Here is a 24684-nt window from a genome sequence, read left to right as displayed (position 1 = left end):
AGAAGGAGAGGGAGTGGGACTGAGAGATACTGGAATGTGAAGCTGTTATCAGTGACTCTGCAGGAGTGGCCTTGGAGTGTCCAACTAGTGAGGACGCCATTAATTACCTAATGGGATACCGGCACTCGAGAATGTACCATAGGCAGCACCACAGAGAAAGAACATGAGAAGCAAAAAAAAGAGGGAGAGAGAGAGAGAGACAGAGAGAAAGAGAGAGAGAGAGAGAGAGAGAGAGAGAGAGAGAGGTGATAGAGTGTGTATGTGAGAAGCAGACGGTGCTGCTCACAGAAGTGTAATCTGCTTAGAGGATTGAGAGAAGATCAGTGACCACACGTGAAAGAGAGTTATCATAAGGGGGCAAATAGGGGTGTCAGAATAGATGTGCCTTTTCTTATATTCTTACATTTAAAAACCCTAAACACAATACATGAATAAATGCATAAATAAATAAAGGAGAAAGCTCACAGCCAACTGCTTAAAAATTGTACCCATCTGGCTGTTCGTCCCACTGGGAGAGGGACAAAATGCCACTCACTCACACAGGACCCTACTGCTGAAGTGTCTACCAATCCTAACAAAATCACATAATAAACAGGTCACATAAAATTCAGTCTGTGTCTTGTTGTAGGTGAATGTGCATTACTGCAGGTGTGATCACTGATGTTCTGATCTTTTACACTATGGTGTTCATTCATTCATTCATTATCTGTAACCACTTATCCAGTTCAGGGTTGCGGTGGGTCCAGAGCCTACCTGGAATCATTGGGAATACACCCTGGAGGGGGCGCCAGTCCTTCACAGGGCAACACACACACACACACACACACCCACCCACCTACGGACACTTTTGAGTCGCCAATCCACCTACCAACGTGTGTTTTTGGACTGTGGGAGGAAACCGGAGCACCCGGAGGAAACCCATGCAGACACGGGGAGAACACACCAACTCCTCACAGACAGTCTCCCGGAGCGGGAATCGAACCCACAACCTCCAGGCCCCTGGAGCTGTGTGACTGCGCCACCGTGCCGCCTTAACTATGGTGTTCAGTTACAGTACAATGAAATTCCAGACTATGCCAGGGCTCACTGAAGCTTTTTTGACAACTCACGGCCAAATGTCACAAAGAGCTAAGATAACATTAGTTCTATGAGTCAGAGCTGTATTTCCCAGTGTTTCAGCTGTGACCTGCTGCTCTTAGCGCCGACACAAAACAAACCGCTGTAGGAGGGACTGTGATTCCATTGGCTGCACATTGAATGATGGACAGATAACTAAGTAAAGGTGACGACCAATGAAAAGCGTGTTCTCTGTTTAGGAGTCGTGGAGAATCTACCCCTCGCTCCGGTAGATTGAAAGCTGCGTGTTTCTCTCTCAAACAAAATGTGACCTCAAACATACGTAACAAAACGCGTTCCGTATCGGTTGAAAACGAAACGCATCTTTTAGTGTCAAAATACGGGACAATTCCGTATTTTACGGGTAGGTGGGCAACACTACGTTTACGTATTCTGCCAAGAAAGCAAAAAGTCTGATAGCCAACGGCTAGACCAGGTCTAACGACGTCCACGATCGGCTTTAGGCCGATTGTTTTGTTTTCTTTAAACGATATTTCAAACTGATAATTGCCGACACATTTATTTTATGCTGGAAGAGTACTGGGCAACACTCACCCCCCCCCCCTTTTTTTTTAAGGACAATTAAGAGAGAGCTGCAGTTCTTATTTCTGTATTGTTAAATAGTTACTCTGCTTGCAAATAAATGTTACATTTGTCTATAGAATTAATCCAGGATATCTTTCCGTATTTAATAAATGTACATTGTCACTGGTTTCATCATCGGCAGATACATACAACTATAATATTCACTGAGGGATAATATAATGTAATATTATAATTAAACAATCATACAGATTCCAGGGTAAGAAATTAAGAACATGCACACAATGGATTTACTGCTGAGCAAAGAAGACAAAAAACATATAGAAAAAGGAAAACATGAAAAAGCAGAATTGTGACGGTGATCTGTACTTTAGGGCAGTGGTGCCCCTTTTATCGACTGCAATCCACTTCTGCTGCATTATGTAAATAATGTGAATCAGTGTGAAAATATATAAATAAACATAAGTCTAATTATCAGTCCACACTCAGTGATTACTTGGAAGAATGACTGAAACTTGGTCCACAGTATAAAAAAACGAAAGAAAGGAAAAATGCAACACATTCTCATTCCCCACTAATCCAAGGTAGGCCAGGTGTCCCTTGTGTTGTGTTGATGTGGACAGGGCCACATAGCATCACATTTGGATGAGCATGGTCGGCTGAAATACTTCTATTGTTTAAAACGTGTGCTCAGCGCAAAGTGCACTTTAGATTGTGCCTCGTTTAAATAATGTGAATCAGCCTTTCTGCACATTAAAATAATTAAGTCCAAATACTGGCCGACCGATGATTACTGAAGCTGGCTCTGAACACGTTCAGGTAATTTTAAAGCCGTATACATGAAGTAGAAAGATAGAGGCACAAAATGAAGACATTATGAAAGCATGGACCAAGGTTTCAGCATCTGTGTGGTAAGAATATGCAAATACAACCCTGACCTTACTGCCACCCACATAACAGTACACCATCAAAGTCATTCACAGAGCAGCACCAAGGCCAACGGACACACACCCACACATCCCTCATTCACTCTCTTCAAGAGGCTTCTAACTCAACCAATCTGCATCACAATCCATCAGTATCATTGCCAAGAGAACAAACGAGCAACAGCACAGTTCTGCCATTGTGACAATATAAATACCAAACCAGATTCCCATTCCTGCACGCACACACGCGCACGCACACACACACAAGTAGATTCTAAGATTTGGCTGTTAGGCCAGGCACGAGGAATAAAGAAAGACCATTTTATTGTAAATAAGCTTTTGCAGTATTTACATATATAATTTCATACAAAAATGCTAGTCAGTTCTTTAAAATAAATACTGCAAGCTTGTGTATGCATGACAGTCAAAGATTACAGACACAAAAATTGTAACACAAATATGTAACTCAAAATGTAGACACACAGAAATCTGAAAATTGTGTGTGTATATGCATGTATGTAATGACTAAGTGCCAGGTAGGTCCATAATGCTGGCAGAGAAGAGCTGTCAATCTAAGGAGTGACGATTCAGGCTGGCGGATGGGACAGGCTCTAATCTGATTGGCTTTGAGTGGGGGGTATGGCAGTGAACAGGTCAGTATTGTCCTCCACCAATGGTTAATGTCTCATACAGGCAAAAACAAAAAAACAAACAAACAAACAAAACCCCCCCAAAAAAGCCCCCCTTATCACCACATTTTCCATGTATCAGGCTAATCCATTCCTCCAACTCTGAAAGCAGAGACTGGTTGGAACAGCCTTTGATCACTGTTCAGCCGACTGGCGTGTCCCACTTGGAGTAGCGCAGCAGGGATGAAGAAGTCGGAAGAGCCTTTGGATGGAGTATGTGGGGTCAGATGATATACGAGGTGAGGCCAGAGGGCAGTGTAGGTGGACGGCTCAGGAAGAACAGCGGAAAGTGAGGTAGAGGACAGACAGCAAAGGTCGGAGGTCACCGGCTGACATCACGGCTTCCGCTGGAGGAATGCTCAGCGTCTCTGAGAGAGGAGAAGAAGGGATGACGTAGACAGGAGAAGAGGGGAAGGCGCCGTTCAGGCTCGTATTCTAACATGCCCTCCAACAGATCAAACAGCTGGTGATGTTCCTCTGCCTCAGACAAGAGATAACGCTGCAGAGAGAGAGAGAGAGAGAGAGAATTTAAGAGTCTGCAAAAGTGACATAAAATCTGATGGTGTAATATGCAATAAGTATTTTCTTTTTGTTTGTTTGTTTGTTTTTTAAATCCTACATATATTTCTCACTCAAGTGATAGGATATTGTTCAGCTCAAGTTTGAAGTGATTTTGTTATGCCTGGCCCTCACTACAGGATAATCTAGCCGATTTGGAGGCAGATTTGCCCATTTCTCCAATTGCAAAAGGTCTCCCAATTTTAGAGTTCTAGTTATCTGCCCAGATTATCCTGTATTGTATGGAGTCCATTATCCAATCTTTAGAAGAAGACGACATTTATTGATCCCCTCGTTGAAACTGCGTCTCTGCATTTTACCCATCTGTTGTAGTGAACACATAAACACACAGTAGTGAGAAATTCTTTACACACAGTAGGGGCAGTGAACACACGCATAATGGGAGCAGGGGGCTGCCAACCACCTCAGCGCCCAGGGAACAGTTTGAGAGTTAGGTAGCTTATTTAAGGTCCCTTTTGTTCTTGCCAGGCCCCAGGAAATTAACCCACAACACTCCTCAAGCTCACCTCTGTAACCTTAAGGCCACGGTTGTCCACTTTACTCCTCCGATCTTCAGTGCAGTTGAGGCTGCTCTGATGTTGAATCTTAAATATGAAACGTTCAATATTTAACTCAGAACCCTGTAATGTGGGGTGAACGCTGACTCTCAGGTGTGAAATGCGACATTAACATCATGCCTGAAAGGGCAATGAGAGCCGAGTTATGTGTAGCGTTTTTTTGCCATCTGCTGTGTTTATTTACTTATAGTTTGTGAGAAAATCCTGCCTTGGGGACGTGGAGGGCTATCAATGATAAAGCATAGAAAAATCTGTGAAAAATGTCTCATGTTTTAAGGTCGGTTTGAATTTTTTAAGTCCTGCAGTGTGGGCCAGGCATTAGACAAACAACCTTAATGCAGGAGAACTGGATGCATAAATGAATAAGTAATAGTTTTTTAGTCAGTGATAAATAATGGTAAGCAGCTACCTTTTCTAGAAATCAGATTTTCAAATAATCTCTACAATGCTGATCAAAGCCATATGTTTATATGTATGAATGTAAATGTTTGAGACTCACACGCAGAGGTTTGCAGTTCTCTCTGACATATCTCCCTGCTGAGGAATTCTCATCCCAGTCCAGCCTACCTCTGTAAAAATATTTCTGCTTCCTGTGGGCCAAGAATAAGATCATTATTATAAACCTACGCACTACAATTACATGTATACACATATGCATACACTGCCTACATCACACAAATACACACATATATAAAGCCTGAATCTACGGAAAACCTTTAACGGACCACTGACAGAAGATACAGAACACAACATGTTAATCAGCAAACTAGACACTTGAAAATAAAGGAGAAAGAGGGAAAAATATCTGCTTTTCTTGTTTTAACCTTCCAGTTCCATGTTAAATGTTGCACTAGCCTCAGGTGCTAGAACATAACTGCTTCACAATTTAAGATGGAACTAAAAATTAACCAGCCACTGACCGTTTTAAGTTTGTTCTAAAGGGTCCTAATACATTTAAACTACATTAAATACAGTTATAATACAAAATTTATCATAGTTTGTAAAGAAGTAAATACTGACATTTGTGGAGGGGTTCAGCATTTGCCAAGCACTTGTAGCCTGTGAGTCACAGGGTATGCATAACACTATTTGAAGTGTGCCTCTGAAATATCTCAAGTTTTAAGGTCCATGTAGCCCTAACACTGCCCTACCCTTGTATCCCAAAACGAAATGTGCAGGGAGAGGAGCTGTGTATAAGATAAATTCATCAGTCTTTGCTATTCGTTTACATTAGTGCTGCGTTCTGACACCAGAACACTAGACCCCAATATGGAGCCTATACCCAATGACCACAATCCATGAATATACCAAATATCACATATATATTACTTACATAATGATACTAATATTTACAAAATATAAGGCCTCTCCCTGACTTTCTTTTTGGAGAATGTTTGTTATAGCGTTCATATTTACAGCCATTAAGTGTTATTTCATGGGGATGAATGTAAAGATTTAACACTTCTCCCAAGTGTAACTCTAATGAAAATCAAATACATGCGTGTAATTTTCCCATAACATAACTACAATGCCATAATGATAAAACATGTTTGTTATGAAAAGTGTGCCCTGAGATTTTATTAATGTTGCTTGCCTTTGGAAAATACACTGAAGTATACTAACACTAAATTTTCAATTTATTATTAGAAAAGTTCCAGAAGTCATAAATCTGAAAAAGTGTAATTTATTCCTGTATTGTTTTGTTTAAACCGCTGGTGAAACTGCATGTGAGAAAAGGGCTTGTGTGTCTGATTATTTGAGCAAATACCACTTTAATATTCAATATCCAATGTAGTATGGAGAATACTACATAGACGTGTGCGTTTGTGTGTCTGAATGAGAGACCTAGTTTTACGGATCATTCTGGAAGGGATTGGTCCTTGTATTCGCTCCATCATGGCCAAGTGCTCTCTGTTATCATGCGTCTGAAACAACATACACACACACCCTTTTTAGGAAAAAAACTGCAAGTAAATCACACTCTAGAAAAACTCAAGGACAGTGAGTTGAAGACCATGCCCTTGAGACAGATGCTGCAAGGACAAACACAAGCACATTTACTGTCACACACCACACGCACAAAGAACGAACTTAACAAATTAGATAAAGTGAATTTAAAAGAGGGGATATCAAAATGTTTATTGAAATTAGTCCAACGTATCTATTCAAATTTAAACATTACTAAAGTTTTTATATTAAATACATTTTTTGTTAAGTGTAGGTTAACCCTACATTTTGTTATTTGAGCAATAACCATATTCAAACACAGGCTTGATGAGGTATATTACTGGTAGAAGTATATTGTTTGTTTGTTTTTTAAACTGTTTGCTAATAAATTGATTTTTATTGCTTAACAGTGGTTTCTTCTCTCCAAGACCCTTTACACTCTAGGCAGCTCTGTGGCCAGACCCAAATTCATGACGACTTTTTAAACTAATATTATGTCAAAGGAGATGCTTTTCTCCTCAGCTTCTACATGAAGGCAAATATGGACAGTCCATCCACAACACTGCTTGCGCTCCCTCTCCACAAAATATTTTTCAAACACTCAGAGAGGATGCGGCCCCTCTCAAACCGAGAATTTACATACTTTTATTTTTTTAGTAAGTTAATTTTATTATGTGTAAACATGACTATTACTTTTGTTTGTTTGCTGCTTGCTGATTTATCCATAGGTCTCCTGAGAGCTCCCAACCAATTTAAAACTGTTTATGAATTAGTGCTACAGATGCCTAATCACAGTAAGTGTGCAAGCAGCTGGGCTTCAGACAGGGAGATATGGATGATCAGAAATTACTTAATTTATTGCATTTGTTTAAAGTATTAACAACTGTTTTCTATATAATTTACATTTACAAGCTGACAACAAAATACAAATTCCTTATAAGGAGACACAATGACACAAGCAGTACCTGAAAGAGTGTGTATCCGAGGTAATACTCAAACAGAATGCAGCCAATACTCCAGACATCACAGGGCTGACTCCAACCCAGCTCTGTGCACACACACACAAACACAACAAAAGTATGTATGTTTTAAATATATGTAATATACAGGGTGTCTTAAAAATAAGAACACACCCTTATGAGATGAAAACGGTTGGCACGGAGTGATCCAATTTTAGAAACCCAATAGGTTTTAAATACAACCGGGGGGATGGGGAGGGGTCTAAAACCTGTGGTTCACTGTATGCCCAAGTAACTGTTTGCTTACTTTTGAGACACCCATTATACCTCAAGCCACACAGCACACAAGAAACTGCCCCCACTTACCCAAAATGACCTCAGGGGCACGGTAATGTCGTGTGGACACAGTAGTGCTATGGTGCTCATGGTCAAATGTGGCACTGCCAAAATCCACAACTCTCACTGCTGTGTCTTTCACCACACGTTCCTCTCTCTTCTGCATATGAACAAACACAAACAATATTTTAACATCAGTATACTGAGGTATGCAATAACGTTGAAGTATGAAGTAATGTTGTTTTAGCTGCTAGAAACGGTGCTTGCCTGAGAACTTTAAAAATGTTTGTCTTGTTCTCTTATACTTGCTTGCTTATGTTCGTAAACAAATACATCCTTTTCAGATGTTGTAACCTTCACAGCCCTTATAATTCTATAACGTTTTATGTTGGTGTGGATGTTAAGCCATATATCCACTACAGGGATTTTCTGACAACAAAACATGAGGAAGGTGAAAGAGGTGGTCATAATGTAACATTTCTTACTTTAAAAAAGACAGAAGAGTGAGGTCATTAAATAATTTGCCACATGTGGAAGGAGAGAATTTTCAAAAATGTTTACCAATGTTTGTGTTTTGTTTCAGCTTTCAGCTATACTGACCCCACGGTTCCCAGTGGTACTCCTACATTCAGGCTGTACCCATAAATTTTCAGAGAATGTGCACAAATACGGACTAAGTGAATGAAGAGTACAGACAGAAGGCTCTGGGCATATCTGTATTTAAGATTAAGCATAAATTAGCCTTAAGTTTAGCAATATTTCCATATACTGAGGTGATCAGCTCTCGTAAGCTGCCTTCAGCTACAGGTTTAAAAAGTGTTAGACAATTGTGTGTGTGTGATTTTGAACTATTATTTTCTCTGAAATGGCACTGGGGGTAAATCATTTTTCAAATCCCAGCTATGGATCGACACCTTAAAAATATGGATTTTTCCGTTTTTAATTTTTCTAATCGACAAGATTAAACTTTGTGTTTATGGATCAATTTAACAGAGCATTCTTGCTTTTTGAAACGCCTCAATACTAGACAAACCTCCTCCTGCACTGGAGTTTGACACCTATTGTATTCCAAATATTTAAAATTTAATGAAAGAACATGGCTACAATTATTACATATACATCATGTTGATGTTTTAAGTGATATTAAATATGACGACATCTGTTAATATAAATTAAAAGCTTTCAAGAACAATTCTACTGTTGTGTTTGTCAAAAAATCTTCACAATATAAGGCATAAAAAATTGTGTAAAGAAATAATTAAGCAAAGTCAAAAGGTTTCCTTATTAAAGTTTTAATGGAAAACTGCATCAGATGTGTTCTCTGACCCATGATATCTATCCCCATCCCTCCCACCTTTTCTGCATTGTAGCTGGTGCTGAAGTCTGAGTTGACGAACAGGATGTTCTCCGGCTTCAGGTCTGTGTGCGTAAGCTTGTTGTCATGGAGAACTGTGACGGAAGAGAGAATGATTGCGTCAGAAAATACAACGTTCCTGGGCTCACAACAATCAATATGGTGCAGACAAACAGCAAACACTGTAAATAGTGCCCCCCTCTGTCCAAAGCTGTATATGACATAATGAAGATTAAAACATATGCAAGCTACTACTTTGTGCGGAGGCCTGAACAACCTCATCCAGCATTCACTGTTTGACAGACTACAGGGAATTGTACTACAAAAGGGCTCCAGGCATCAGCAACAATGTCAAAGTGTATTTCTCCATGCACACGTCTCCAGGTCCCTCAACATCTGATGCACCATTTTGTGTTGTGTGAGTACTCACACTTCACGGCAATGCAGATTTGGTAGGCCATATGGCGGACCTGGCTAAGCGAGTAGGGAAGGTAGTTGTTCTCCTTCATGAAGTCAAAGGTGCTGAGAGCCAGCAGCTCAAAGCTAATACACATATGACCATGATAATCAAACCAGTCAAACATCTGCACACACAGACTGGGGAATGGGGGAGGGGGGAGAGGGAGTGAGAGAGTGAGAGTGAGAGAGAGAGAGAGAAAGCACATTTAATTACTCAGTGACAAACAGATTAGAAAGTAATATTTTATCACATATTTTCTGGTTCGGTGCCTCTGTTTATGAGACTCAAAAAAGCTGAAAGAACTGTGAGCTGAACTCACTGCTTGTTTTCCAGATCTCTTTCTCTTATCTTCTCCAGAACGTTGATTTCCAGGCGAGCTGCCTCTTTATATTTCTCAACATTCTTAATGATTTTCAGAGCAATACGAGAACCTCCCCTACACACCAACAAGCAAAACAATGCTTTATTGTGAAATAAAAAGCGTAAACCTCCTTCATCATTTATACCAATGAGTCTAAACACTCCCAAAAGGTAATTTAACACTGTAGCCCAACATTATCTAAAAATGATGTTCTGTCCTTGCAGAATCAAATCTGCAAGAAGTGGTTAAATTTAAGCAACAATCATTTAAGCAATAATTCATTAAAGAGCTTCATTAAGGTAAAATGTGTGCAATTTTTGAGAAACGCAGGGGTGTGTGTGTGTGTGTATGCCCATGTATCACTAACCGGTGATGATCGATGCACTGCACCACCTTGCCAAAGGTACCTTCTCCCAGCGTGTTTACAATCTCATCTGTGCAGAAAATAGTCACACAAAGCACATCAAAACACACACACTTACATTATGAAGGACATATTAATGAAAAAGAGCTGAACAAAACAAAAATAAACACCTGAATGAAAAGTAATAACTGAAGGAAACACACCGAATATTTGTATTTTAAAAAGTCACCTGCACTGCAGACAGAAACCAAGGAAATTCTAGAAATACAAGTATTCCACTATTCAATACAAACACCATTTCCAAAAAAGTTGGGTGAGGATGTGCAAAATGTAAATGAATCTATAATGCAAATATGTGCAAATTATTGAACCATTGAAAGTTTTGAAACAAATCATGAAAAAAACAGTACAAAGAAAACAATTCTGAAGTTGAAACAAAAATTCTATCGTTTTATGAAAAATATTTGTCTAGATTGAATTTAATTAAGCAACATGTCCCAAGAATGCTGGAATAGGTGCATGTCTACCACTGTTGCCTCACCTCTGCTTTTAACAACACTCTGTAAGCGTTTGGGACTTGAGACAAATGCTGTAGTTTTGAATGTGAAATGTTTCCCATTCTTTCTTGAAATAGGATTTCAGAAGCTTAACAGCTCTGGGTCTCTGTTATAGCTCATAATATCTTCACCTACTGTTTCCAAAGGATGAAGCATCCAGACATTTTTACTAAGGAGCCATGCTTTAGTAATACACTCAGAATGTGGATTGGCCTTGTCTTACTGAAATAAGCTGAAATAAATCTGGAAAGCAGCATGTTGCACCAAATCCTGTATATATCATTCAGCATGAACTGTTCCTTCACAGATGTGCAAATGACCCATGTCATGTGCATTAATCCAACACTGTACCATATATGATGTTGGCTTTTAAACTGTGTGATTATAATGAGCCCTCTCAACCTGACATTCACATTCATTATTTCTGCAGGACACTTTTGCACTTTCTTTTTTCAGCCCATCCTAAATGAGCTTGGGCACAGAGAAGTCACTGGCATTTAAGGATCCTGTTTATATATAGTGTCTTCTTTGTATGACTGAGATTTAGCTTGCAGTTGTGGGGGCAGCATTGAACTGAGTTCACACATAATGGTTTTGGGAAGTGTTTCTAAGACAATGCAGTGATTTACACTGTTGTGCCACCCATGGGTCCAAATATCACAGCCAGCCAATATAGGTTTTGGGCATTGTGCTTTGCATATAGAGATTTCCCTGGATTCTCTAAACTTAAAATGAAATAATGTAACACAGATGATGACATCCCCAGGTGCTTTATTATTTTAAGTTGAGGTTATTTTTGTTTTGATCATTTGCCTCATTCACAGAGAGGATACCCCCCCACCCATATTTACTTGTGAAAGACTGATGCTCAAACCCATATCATTGACCTTTTGCCAATTAACCTAGTTTTTTGCAGCATTACACCGAATAACCAACCATTTGTTGCCTGTCCCAGCTTTTGAATGTGTTGCTAGCATCAAATTTAAAAATGGCCATATACAATGGACAAAAACAATAACATTTCTCAGCTTCAACATTTGAAATATTGGATTTAAATTATTTGCATATCTTAGCATTCTATTTTTATTTTCTTTTTGCATAGCAAAATGGCATACCTTAAAAAACTAAACAATGAAACAGAAATCAGTGTTGTTTTAATAGAAGACAGGTTAAAACTGCAATTCAGGAAAGGTTGATGTTACTGAAACACCCAGCAGATGCTACTAAATCTCATCGGTAGGAAAACATTTTGCAGGCAACTGAGCTGTACCTGTTCTAAGTTATGTGGGGCTCTGTTATCTGAGCAAATGAAAGCAGAAAGTGGAAAATCAGTTACTTCAACATACATCTGTCCTGCAGCACATCTCCTGCCCGATAAACTAGATGACCCTCTTCGTCGTCTTGAACAGCTGATGCCCGTGTCCGACTGTCACTTTGCTGGGGCAGAGGTAACCAGAGAAAGAGGCAAAACACAGGCCACACGTTCAAGTTCACAGACAGCAAACATTATTAGTGTACATAGGGATCAAATATAACGTGTATATATGAGAGGTAGATATAATACTTAAATAAAAATATAGTAATATATAATGATAACCACGTAAATCATTTTGGGCTAAAATTTACACTTTGGAGCCATTGTTTACTCTTAACAATATCAAAATAACCATATTTGTCATATCACAGCAAGCACAATTATATTGTTTTGAAGTGTGTGAGAGAGAGAGAGAGAGAGAGAGAGAGAGAGAGAGAGAGAGAGAAACATTCACCAAAAACTTAGCACAAAGAAAGTTATAATGTGGATTTAAGGAAGATAGATCCTGAAACAGTTACTCACAGAGCAGAAGCAGAGGCAGCCCAAAAAACCCTTACACATGGAATACACACTTGCCTTCCCCATTCCACCTCACAGACATAATACTGTGAGGAGGGGGGAGAAGGAAAACAGACGCAGAGGAGTAACAGGTGGAAATCAAGAAGGAAAAAAGAAAAAGGAAGTGGGAAAGGGGAAAAAGGGAGACAGGGAAAAAGGGACAGAGAGGGGAAGGGGAAAACTGAGGGTTCTGAAGGAGTGTGTGAAGAGTGAGAGACCTGGTCTAATTTTAAACTCTTCTCATAATGTCTTGGGAAAATCCAGAGACACCCATCCATGTTTTGGGGGGCAGCACTCAGATCTCATTACCTCAGCTGGCCTCCTTACACTTTCTTAACCAGCTCTCTCTCTCACACACGCACACTTCCCACTTCCTCTCATTCGCACTCAGTCGATCACCTCTTTGTCATAAGCAAATGTAACACAAATCAGTATCAACTTTTCAAGTAGTGAAAAGTTGTGAATATCAAAAAGTACAAGAACTGAGGACTGCCCGGTAGCTTTGATCAGCTAAGCACTTCCCACTAATCCTACAGACAAATTTACTTGACGTGGCTCAGCAAATTAAAAGACAAATTGGCCCTGGTCCAAAATTCAGCTTTTGTAGTATAGATGGGCTGCATTTCTAGACAGCTACATCATCAAATTCTCTCCCAGCCGAGGGGTGCTTTAAATACAGTAGAGAGACACAGTCTGACCATTTCCAATGATGCTTCACAAGTATCCTTCAGCCTTCTGTCACTCATATTCCATTTGTGTTTGACTCAAAGAAATGTGAAAAGCAAATGGTTCTCGATGAAACCACATCAGCAGAAATCTTGTTTAAAAGTACACTATTCCTACAATAAGCTGTGCTCCAAAACCTTACGTGACTATACTATAATTTAGCATAGTGTTGAGTACAACTCAGCTTTAAATGGCCATACAGCCCAATTTTTGTTTTAAATTCAGTTTGTAGACTAGCTATTTCTAGCTTACTGTGTAGACAACAGTTGCTACACACAGAAAATACATACACTATACAATACTACACACTATACTAAACACAATACACTGTGTAAAAAGTCTAGTTAGAGTATGTACAACTGGGGATGTACATACACTAGGTAATCCTTACCGTGCCCCAGCACTTTTGACCCTCAAAATCGATTTCGTTTGACTAGTGTGAGTAGTGCCCACAGTAGATCCTGAGCCCACATACCACAGCAAAGGGTTCACTCTGGTCTAACACTGAGGTGATGTGTTTGCTAGAAGAGTTTGCCAAGATATTTGGTATAATTTGGGATTATTTCTTTCCGTTGGAATATTTTCTTACACATGCAGTCTGATTAAAGGAAAATCGCTGTTCTGCATGATCAAAATCTATAAAGCATTTGAGAACGTAGTGGGTCACTGCGAAAAAAACAACACCCACAAAGTACAATGCTGAAATCCACTGTACTGTGCCAAAGCGCATTTATTCAAAACAAAGGTCACAGTCTGAAAACGCACTGGGGGAGTTAAGACGTGGGAAAACTGTACTCTGGCATGGTAGGATTCATCTAAGTGCGAGTATGCCCAGAAAACAGGGTGTAAAACCAGCCTTAGGAGACTGTTCTGTTTTGCATTATGCTCTATGAAAGATTGCCTGTCTACTGTGCCACCTAGGGTCCACATTTACCACCAGCAGAAGCTTTGCTCTCAGACTGCAGTCTAATTTTAATATTTCACAAAGCTTTTATTCTTTTTCTGGACTTGCCTATGTTGACTGTGTCCACTAAATTTGTCAAACGTGGTTACCGTGCTGCTTCTGCAGTGCAGTAATTCTGTGCTGCTAAACTCCGGCATAAATCAAGTTGCATAACGAAAGCAGCACATGGGCTGTTTCAACTTGTTAGCCATAGAGAGGACTGGTTCAAGGAGACTACCAAGCAACCACATCAACAACCAGTATTGCCCACTAATACATTCTTCCTGTGAGAAATAATTTAGACATGATAGAGTAAAATAAGAAAGAGCATGTTCTAGAGAAAGAAGAGTTTATCAGTTCAAGCAGTTCTCACCGATGATAAAGACTGACTCTGAGTGTGAGAGCGGCTTCTAGAGCGGCTTCTAGTCCTCGTTCTGTGGCGTGGATGTCTGCGCCCAGTTCTGCTGCCTCTTTCGTCACGTTGTCCTCTGCTGCCCCGCTCGTGAGAACGGCGGGTGAAGTTTGTGTGTGTGTAGTATGTCTCTGCCACATTGCGTCCTGCACAGCTGTACTCTAGACGCTCATCATCATAGTAACGCCTACGGTCAGTTGATCGCTTTTCATAACTAACAAAAAAAAGAAAAAGAAAAGACAGGAATATGGTATAAGTACAGCCAATGGTCTCTAATACAACACTGAAGTATTCCATTAAGTTTCCATTTATTTAAGGTCTCCATTTATAGTTCATTCATTCATTATCTGTAAGCGCTTATGCAGCTGTGGGTCCAGAGCCTACCTGGAATCATTGGGCGCAAGGCAGTAAACTCTGGAGGGGGCGCCAGTCCTTCACACACTCACACCTACGGACACTTTGAGTTGCCAATCCACCTACCAACGTGTGTTTTTGGACTGTGGGAGGAAACCGGAGCACCCGGAGGAAACCCACACAGACACGGGGAGAACACACAAACTCCTCACAGACAGTCTCCCGGAGCGGGACTCGAACCCACAACCTCAGATTCCCTGGAGCTGTGTGACTGTGGCTGCACCACCCTGTCGCCCCCCATTCATATATTCAATATATATTTCATTCCATTCAATATAGTTCATTCATTCATTATCTGCAACCGCTTATCCAGTTCAGGGTCGCGTTAGGTCCAGAGCCTACCTGGAATCATTGGGCGCAAGGTGGGAATACACCCTGGAAGAGGCACCAGTCCTTCACAGGGCAACACAGACACACACATTCACTCACACCTACGGACACTTTTGAGTCGCCAATTCACCTACCAACGTGTGTTTTTGGACTGTGGGAGGAAACCGGAGCACCCGGAGGAAACCCACATCAAATCCTCACAGTCACCCGGAGCGGGACTCGAACCCACAACCTCAGATTCCCTGGAGCTGTGTGACTGTGGCTGCACCACCCTGCCGCCCCCGTTCATATATTCAATATATATTTCATTCCATTCAATATAGTTCATTCATTCATTCAGTCCCTGGAGCTGTGTGACTGCGGTACTACCTGCTGCACCACCAGGCCGCCCCCCATTTATAGTTGTAGAACGTAAAACAAATTTACAGCACTGTGCTGAAATCAAGGGAATTGGATATCCTACCCTTGTCTAAAAGTTATATAGTGCTGTTTCTGCAGTGCTTAGCCCAGAGTAGCAGCATTGGATGCTCTGTTCTCCCTATAATAGGTCAGAGAAGCATTATAAAGATTTTGAAGCTGTAGTTTCTTTGTACAAATACTGCCTAGCGTTCCTTTTAAGCTCTGTTGTTATCACACAGTTAATACCAGCAAGAAAGTGCTGGTAGAATCAGACATACAGTGATCTAACAGTCACAAAGACAGTTATAAAGTACTTTATTTGTGTCAGTAAAAATAATACCAACACTACAAATATTCATTCCCACTTATATTACTGACAGCATCAATATGGTACTGTATAAGATTTAAGTCAGATCAGAACACAGATTCACCCTGACATCATCTAGGTGTGCGTTAAGTGCTGTTGTAACAGTGATAACACAAATGAAGCAGTACTGCCGATACCAGCCAGATACGAGCTCAGCTTGGACAACCATCACAGATACAACTTTTCAATCGCTGTTTGTTTTGAATAATTCTGACAAAAAAATATTAATACTATTAACTCTGTGATTGATCAAGTAGGATAATTTTTGAGCAAACAGCCACATAGTTCCCAAAATTTGCCAACCCACCCATAAAATGTCTAACCCACACACACTGACCTTCTGGAGCGCTGGAAGCTGTTGTCTCTCCTGCGTCCCCCTCTCCTTTCTGGCCTCTCTCTGCGATCTCTGCTGTGGCTTCTACTGCGGCTTCTGCTGCGGCTCCTCTCTCGCTGGTATCCTGAGGAGCCAGATCTGGATCGGGTTCGAGTTCGCCGTCTACGTCGGTGTTTTCGGCTCCGGTATCGACTCCGGTAACTCCCACGACTACCTCGATCCGAAGACGGGTAACGGCGAGAATGAGGCATCTACCAAAGGGACAGAGATGTCACACACTTTTTCTCATGCCTTAGTACTCAAACACACTACCTTATATCAAACACGATCTTAAAATGTAATTAAGTGTAAAGTTTTAGTTTATTCAGGACATACTAAAAAGCTTAATTTACTTTATTTTTAAAGGAACAGAAAAAAACTGTTACGTTTCATGACTTTTCCTCAATAAATCATATTAAAGTTTGAAAGTGACAAATAACAAAACAATACAGGGGTATCACTTTATAAATATATTTATATTATATTGTGCTTTCTTTTTAATGAAACATGGGGTTTGTTAATGTTTTTTAAATAATGACAATATCAGCAATATGCTTAAAAAGCGCACTGTGACATTATTTGATGCTATGTATCATGATTATGATAAGTACTGTGACATTTCTCACCCCTAAATGGAAATTATGCTTTGGTATTCTGGAGCATTATAGTGTAAGAAAAAACTGAATATATCAGGTGGTTGTTGGTATGTCTATCTTTAATGTGGATATCCCTGATTATAATATTACATGTGATAAATCCAGAAAGCTTCCTTTGGCAGAAAAAAAAACAAATGTAAAAGCTACAACAGGTGACCTGCTGGCATTATGAGCAGGAGCACAAACACTAATGTACGTCTGGTGGATTATATTCATTGGTCCATATGAACCACTGTACCTTCAGGTCTAATGACCATTTTTATCTGAACAAATTTAACCAAGACGTAAACCAGTGTCTTAACTTCCAGTGGAGTTAACCTTAATTTATTCAGTCCCTACACCAAAACTGGAATTCAATTTCATATATGTGTGTGTGTATTAGAAAATGGGATGCTTGGTGAACATTGCCTGTGCTTTTACCGGTAGTAAATTGTTTATATAAACGGGAACATTCCATTCGCAGTAAAATAATGTTCATATTTAGCTATGTTTCTAAGTTTAGCAGCTGCTATCTGGAGCTGCTAACCGACTGTCTAACATAAACTGATTATAATAACCCTCTTTAAATGACACAAAGTGACAGTACCTGGTTTGAAAACTCTAATATTTCATAAATAGCAGTGATATGAACAGAATTTAGTTATGTGTGTATTTTGTATTTACTGCTGTTTGCCTACTATACTGGCTGTGTTAGCTTAGCTTTTGCTAAATAAACTCGAGGCCTGCTGTTTATGATCCAACGTCTCCTCCTAAAGTAAACCCGCCACAGATCTCTACCTCTCAGGGCTCGTATTTTTACCGTTTTAGCCGCCAAGCCGGTGCGTTTATCCCACAGGAAATCCGTGCTGACCGCTTTTCTGGAGCCTTTTCTGTTTTATTGTATTTTTGTCGCTGCGGCGCCTCTCCGGTAGCGCGCAGGTTGCCAGATTCACCGATTCCACCCTGAACCTGAGAGTGAAAACCCGCTCAGTTCACTCACAAACATACGCACACCCCCCACACACACACATACACACAAACTCTCACAGTAATGGCCTTTAAACCCATTGAAAATCTTTAAAGCCAGGATGCCACGACCATAGCAATTAAAATGTAACTTATATAAAAAACATTTAATATAAATAATTAAAGGGTAACATGTATATACATTAAAAAAGCAATTTGGACTTTTTAAACAGAGTGATTGAACAAACATTTAGTAAAATGCATATTCAGTAAACATAACCATTTACTGGAATTTAAAACTAATAAATTCATATCAATATATGGTTCCTATATCATTTTTCTTTTTGTAAAAACAAAACATTTAATAATATCTACATTGAAAAATGCTGGAAACACTGCCAAATTTAAGAATCCGTTCTCTCAGTTTAGTAATTTGATCCCTCAATTTAAAAATCTCATCTCACTCTCAAGCAAATTATTCAATAAAATCCAATTGATCTGCTATTGTCAGTTTTTTTATGATTGTTTTTATGAAAGTTTTTTATGATTGTTAATATTAGCAGTTGTTTTCAAATATTTAAATGTTATTTTAATATTCACAAGGTTTTTGTTGTACAATAAACATTATCTGTATTCATTCTGAATTTGTTTAAAATGTCATTCATTCAAATATTTCTTGTGTCACGGTGCAATGGCTCCATTTGAAGGCAGGAGAAAACATTAAAATATACTAATGCCTTTAAACTCTGTGCAGGATTGGTCACTCACAAATATATCCATCCATCCATCCATTGTCTGTAACCGCTTGCCTAGTTTTAGGGTCACAGTGGGTCCAGAGCCTACCCGGATCACTGGGCGCAAGACAGGAACACATCTTGGAGGGTGCGCCAGTCCTTCACAGGGCAACACACACTCACACCTACAGACACTTTTGAGTCACTATTCCACCTACCAACGTGTGTTTTTGAACCATGGGAGAAAATCGGAGCACCTGGAGGAAACCCACATAGACACAGGGAGAACACAGCAAACTCCTCATAGACAGTCACCCAGGTCGGGCCTTGAACGCACAACCTCCAGGCACCTGGAGCTGTGTGACTGCGATACTACCTGCTGTGACACGGTTCTCCCCCACTCACCAGCATAGAAATAATTAGCAATGCATATCATAGCGACAACCATTAACAAAAGGAATTAGTTATTAATGTTACAATTTTATTCTGTCAAATTCTTTACCCAAATTAACCAGTTTATGCTGCCTATACTGGGTTACATGAGCATGCCCATGCTTCACATAGGTTTGACTTAGAATCCCTGACACATCCAGGCCGCTAGGTGTCAGGATAATGCCTGTTTCTTAAGGTGAAAAAGAATAACTGGAAAACAGAGATTATTGCTCATTGCCAATATGTTTATAATATAATTGTATTTAATATCATTGTAAAATATGTTTATCATTGCTTCTATTATCCTTAAATTTCCACCCTTTTTGTTGACATTATACCTTTGGCATACTCCTGTACACACAATTCCCTCCATGTTTCTCACACTCTTAGAATGTGCGATGCTTATCTTCCTGTTTTCTTGATCTATTTTGAGAGCAATTGGCTGTAGAGCTTTGGTGCGCTATCCAGCATCACTGTGTTTTTGTACTACAAGTCTTGCTCAGGTTTCCCTGGCTCACTGGACACTTGAAGGGATGAGCTATTCTGAGAAGTGTCTTAGAGCTCCTTGTTATTTTAACATGTTGCGTGAGACATTGGCCCACAACCCTTTACACAATGTCACAGTAACATATTCTGCTTACATGACCAGGCTACTTTATATTTACTATAATAGCCCTCATCTGCTGTGGCCCCAACATGCTCTACTGCAGATGAATGGAATGGGGAGAGAGTGGATATATGTACGTGCACTGTTAACAATGATATTTTAACGTAATAAAGTCAATAACCTTAAGTATTTTGCCTGGAATTGCTGCATTTGTTGTAGATAATTAAAGGTAGAGAACAAGAAAAACAATACATGGTGATCTTGACTATAGCAGCGTATCAGACTGCACTTACCAACAGAGAAAATTAATTTGTTTCCCCTGTGTCTGACACAAGCTGACGCTGACCCCACCCCTAATCTGTATTATATTAGCGTGTCAGTAAACCACTGTAGTGACTCACAATTTGAAGTCTACTGAACACAAGAGGGAGGTTGTGTCCATCTTATTTTTTAACTTAAACTTTAAATGATTTAACAGTGTAAAATAGCTCTTCACCTCACAACTAAGGCCTAATAAAGCAGACATTTGAGGACTAAATGAAACATAGTCATATTCATTCATTTTCTTTAACTGCTTCATCCCAATCAGGGGTAGGTTGGGTCCTACCTTCAATCACTGGGCACAAAGCAGGAACCCACACACCCAGTGACTAAAATAATAACACCTGTAGACAAATTTGCTCAACTGATCAGAGGAACCTGGAATATCTGGAGGAAACTCATGAGGACAGAACCCAAGTCCCAAAGATCCTGGAGCTGTTACAGTGGCACTACCTCCAGTGCGACTGTGTCAGCCTGAAACATTATAATACTGATTACCTGATGATGCAACAAAAATCAAACTCTCTGATATTCACACACATTCACTCACATACACCAAAATGCCCCACAAGTGGCACTTATTAGTGTGTGTGACTTTCTGCCACCCTGAGGGTTTAAGGATCCTAGCACAAACATAAACACACACACACACACACATATGCACACAAACATTATTTTATAATTTACAACACCTGAAATTGCACATCTTATTAACTTCACACTGAAACCTGACCCGGTGTCTGTCTACGTGGAAGTACGTCCACGGGGTATAATTAGGTAATGAGAGATGCTCTGTGACGCCATATCCGCATTAAGGCACTAAAAGAGACAGATTAAGGCTGCCAGGTCTCTCCTTTATAGACTTTTATGTAATCAGTGCAGGACAGTGCCTGTTTACTGGGCCGAGCAGGTAAAGAGAAGGGTCATGGTTTAATCCACCTGTTTTGGAGCAGACCACATCCCTTTATGCTCTCATTGGCTGTTAGTTTATCCCTTTGAACTTATGAAAACCTGAAGACATGCATATGTAATTGTAAAAAGTTAAATATGATTAATTTGACTACAAAACAACTATAAAATCTAAACAAGAACGTTTCATATAGTTGAAATTTATAGATCATATTTACCACACAATGCTTTACTCTGTCAGGAACACACTTTAGACCAGAATCTTCTCAAATATATTTTAAAACAAAGTTTCAGGGCTCAGAAATCCATGATAATGTTTTGTGAAGATATATTCTGTGATGTGATGTTAATACTGGTAAAGAAATACAGAGTATAAAGAGGGTCACATGAGATTGATTCTCTATATCTTCACGTGTATATACTTCTCGATGATTAAATACCTTTAGTGAGTGAATCCTTTGGAAATATGCATCAGATTTCCAAATGCTCCATCAGTAGGGAATGGAGCTCTCTCACAAACGATGTACCCGTGTGAGGCCCACATGGGTAGCACAGCACTGGTTAAATGCTGGCACCATATATTTGTGCCTGGCAGAGACAGTAATGGGCCAAGGGTAGGTTCTTGTTCCTACTTATTTGCCATGTATCAACCCACCCATGCTCATTTTGAACTCAGTTAGCTCATGTTCAACCCATGTAGGCCCCACTGTGGTGTGCTGGCCACGCTCTTGCCCGAGCGCTTCTGCAGTGTACTACATTCAATGGTTTGCTATGAAGAGGTTTCAGAAGAGGGGCGGGGACTGGGTTATTTAGATATGTAATCTGGCCAATCACGGCGCTGGGGGGGGGGGGGGGGGGTCATGCCTGACAACGGGTGGGAAAATAGTAAACGTTAAAGTCGCCTATGAGTTAATCCACTTAATGAGCTGTAGTTTGTGATTGAATGCACTCATTCATGCAGAAGCATCGGTGCGGACACACCTGAGATCAGCGGATACTCGAAGCCATGAGCCGGCCTCAGGCTATCTTCATCACCCTGTGGCTATTTCTCCTCCTCCTCCTCCTCTCCAGGGCCATGCTCGTAGACGCCAGCTCAGAGAAATCAGGGGACCACAGTGAGGAGAAACGAGAACTGGTTGGTACAGCCTTTATGAATTAGCTTAGTATTTATTCATGCAGGGGTCTGTTACTCCAGTTTCTCATAAATTCTCTGTCCTGCACAGACCTGATTTACTATAGTGTTCAAAATGGTTAATTTAACCAGAAGAAAACTTTAAAATTGGTTCTAAAGGTTGATTAAAAAACAGGATTTGAAAACACTGATGGTGAACCTGTACAGTAGAGCAGAGTAGGTTGAATATACTGAAAGACATGCGTTCTGATATTACCCCCCGTTGGCTAATATTGGAACTAATCCAGTTAAAATCAGATATCAAAATACAACAAACATGTTGAGCCTTGTTACACGATTCCTCAGTACATCATTCTGTCAGTTTAACTAAAGTGTAATGTATTCATTATTAATGTAGGACTGCCCAACCCTGGTCCTGAAGATGTACCAGTGATGTGCAGTGTTTCACAAATCTAATCAAACACACCTGACCCAGGCAACAAAGGTTTTCAGGGGTATTTGCATATTAGAGCTGTGTGTGTTGAATCTGAGATCACCAGGGTGGTAGAGCTCCAGCCCTGTCTTAATGTATTCAGTTTTATCAGTCAAATGGAATGATGCATTCTGAGATCACCGGGTTAAACAAATAAAACAACTCATGAAACTGAGAAAATGAGTTATTAACTAAGGGCAATGATTTATTAAAACGAGAAATCGTGTTTATGTCTATGATTATTCTTTTCTTAACGCCTCCCTAAGATTCTAGCAGTATTTTCTTGGGTAAAATTTGCATTCATTGTTCACTATAAACCCTGCACAATTTTAATTGTCTGGATCTATATCTGCAGCTTGGAGTCCTACAGAAAGTTCTGGAAAAACTGCAGAACAAACGAACAGTAACATGGGAGAGAAAACACAGCCGCCTGCCAGGAGTAGGTTTTACCTTGAGCACATAATACACACAAACTACATGTCCAAAGGACAACCCATTCAGATTTAGATAGGGTGACCAGACGTCCTCTTTTGCCCGGACATGTCGTCTTTTTTAGACTTAAAAAATGTCCGGCCAAATTTTCACAAACGTCACAAATTTTGTTTTTCTAGCGCTTACATAGAACTTCGAGAAGTTTCGTTCACAAACTAGTCCCGCCCTCCCCTACTCCGATTGGTTCGCTTGAGTGAGAAGGGGGCGTGGTGAAGTAGCCTAAAAGCTTCGGATTGGACGGTCTGACTGTAGAGCTACCGTTATTGGTCGATAACCTTCTCTGTAAAATGAGACGTGTGTCCTCTTTTTCACCACCTCAGATCTGTTTACCCTAGATTAAGATTTTATGCCTCCTCCCCTCCTAGCTTCAGTGACAGCTTTTATTCATTCAAAATAGCTTGGAACTTTGCTGTCAGGATTAGATCCTGGGTGATTAATCCTGTATCACAAACTGGACATGTTAGTCAGAAACCATATATACATACCTATAGTATTTGTCTTTTTCAAGTGTATAAATGACAAGTTTAAAGTTCACTTAAATTTTGCAACTATCAGAAACTCAGTTTACAATTAGGTTTTTGGTTTTCATTTTTTACATTCACTTTTTCCTCAACAGGGAGATTTTACAATGCTCATCTCTGGGAGAATAAAGTAAAATTTTACCCAAGATATTTTATTCAATTTACCGCAGGCCCTATTTTTATGTCCAAGTGACCTATGTTACGATGTTTTGCAAGAAGCTGAATTTATTAAACTGATTGAGTGCCTGGATATCTTTGGACATGTCCACACTGATACATTCCTCCGTAAACGTCTGTAAGTCATTAGTTAAATAGCCATAAGTAAATAGAACCAAAGATTACACAGAACCTAATCATTGCAGCACTGACAGATGAATCTATGTGTAAAAGTCAGTACCCTAAATGTGAAACAACAATATTTGACAGACTGATATTGATGATGATGTTTTTCTCTAAGTACTTACAGTGTTATATTAACATCATTCTCTGTTCTGTTCCAGTGTAGCATTGGGGATTTCTGTACAGTAAAGAAAGGCTCTCGTTTTGGTCAACTCTGTGACTGTCCAAGAGGATCAAACTGCAATTTGTTCTTCCTGAAGTGTTTGTGAAGGAAAGAACAAATTGAAGCTACAACACTTGTTGTTTAAAATGTTACCATTCAGGAATGAACCATTAGCAGAATTCTCTCATGTCTGTAAATTCACGGCTGTATTTAAGAAATGTTTTTGTAAATATCCCTCTGAAAGGTTTTATATATATATATATATATATATATATATATATATATATATATTTATATATATATATATATATATATATAGATTTATACGAATGTTTGTATCAGAAGTTACTATTTTTTTGAATAAATAAGTATAAAT

The 24684-nt window shown here is 39.7% G+C and overlaps 2 protein-coding genes across 4 annotated transcripts; one reads left to right on the top strand and one right to left on the bottom strand.

Annotated features, from left to right (window-relative positions):
- Positions 1 to 1900: 1900 nt before the first annotated feature.
- Positions 1901 to 21840, bottom strand: clk2b (CDC-like kinase 2b). 3 transcript variants are annotated; one of them, XM_066682834.1, is made up of 14 exons: positions 21630 to 21840; positions 18041 to 18189; positions 16550 to 16797; positions 14664 to 14916; positions 12095 to 12185; positions 10195 to 10261; positions 9786 to 9902; positions 9437 to 9603; positions 9007 to 9101; positions 7683 to 7812; positions 7323 to 7405; positions 6256 to 6335; positions 4910 to 5000; positions 1901 to 3773 (listed from the first exon to the last, which is right to left on the bottom strand). In XM_066682834.1, exons 3-14 carry the CDS (start codon positions 16795 to 16797, stop codon positions 3597 to 3599), a joined length of 1599 nt encoding a protein of 532 aa, XP_066538931.1. In that variant the 5' UTR covers positions 18041 to 18189; positions 21630 to 21840; the 3' UTR covers positions 1901 to 3596. The 3 variants fall into 3 exon arrangements, with proteins under 3 accessions (XP_066538931.1, XP_066538932.1, XP_066538930.1); XM_066682835.1 differs by lacking the exon at positions 21630 to 21840 and adding an exon at positions 18955 to 19205; XM_066682833.1 differs by lacking the exon at positions 21630 to 21840 and having other exon boundaries at positions 18041 to 18248.
- Positions 21038 to 24538, top strand: LOC136708345 (cocaine- and amphetamine-regulated transcript protein-like). Its single transcript, XM_066682836.1, has 4 exons — positions 21038 to 21057; positions 22151 to 22324; positions 23149 to 23232; positions 24307 to 24538. The coding sequence occupies exons 2-4, from the start codon at positions 22196 to 22198 to the stop codon at positions 24412 to 24414; spliced, it is 321 nt and encodes a 106-aa protein (XP_066538933.1). The 5' UTR covers positions 21038 to 21057; positions 22151 to 22195; the 3' UTR covers positions 24415 to 24538.
- Positions 24539 to 24684: the final 146 nt, after the last annotated feature.

Source organism: Hoplias malabaricus, chromosome 10 (assembly GCF_029633855.1).
Source record: "Hoplias malabaricus isolate fHopMal1 chromosome 10, fHopMal1.hap1, whole genome shotgun sequence".
NCBI lineage: Eukaryota > Metazoa > Chordata > Actinopteri > Characiformes > Erythrinidae > Hoplias > Hoplias malabaricus.
This window is presented reverse-complemented; position numbering and strand designations above follow the sequence as displayed.

Excerpts from the sequence above, each read along its gene's own strand:
- clk2b (XM_066682834.1), bottom strand. The coding sequence starts at position 16,797 with ATGCCTCATTCTCGCCGTTACCCGTCTTCGGATCGAGGTAGTCGTGGG. Across the intron at positions 9,102-9,436 it reads AATCTGCATTGCCGTGAAGT|TTCTCCATGACAACAAGCTT; the intron begins GTGAGTACTCAC and ends CTTCCGTCACAG. Across the intron at positions 7,406-7,682 it reads TGCCCCTGAGGTCATTTTGG|AGCTGGGTTGGAGTCAGCCC; the intron begins GTAAGTGGGGGC and ends GTGTGTGCACAG.
- LOC136708345 (XM_066682836.1), top strand. The coding sequence starts at position 22,196 with ATGAGCCGGCCTCAGGCTATCTTCATCACCCTGTGGCTATTTCTCCTC. Across the intron at positions 22,325-23,148 it reads GTGAGGAGAAACGAGAACTG|CTTGGAGTCCTACAGAAAGT; the intron begins GTTGGTACAGCC and ends CTATATCTGCAG. Across the intron at positions 23,233-24,306 it reads AACACAGCCGCCTGCCAGGA|TGTAGCATTGGGGATTTCTG; the intron begins GTAGGTTTTACC and ends GTTCTGTTCCAG.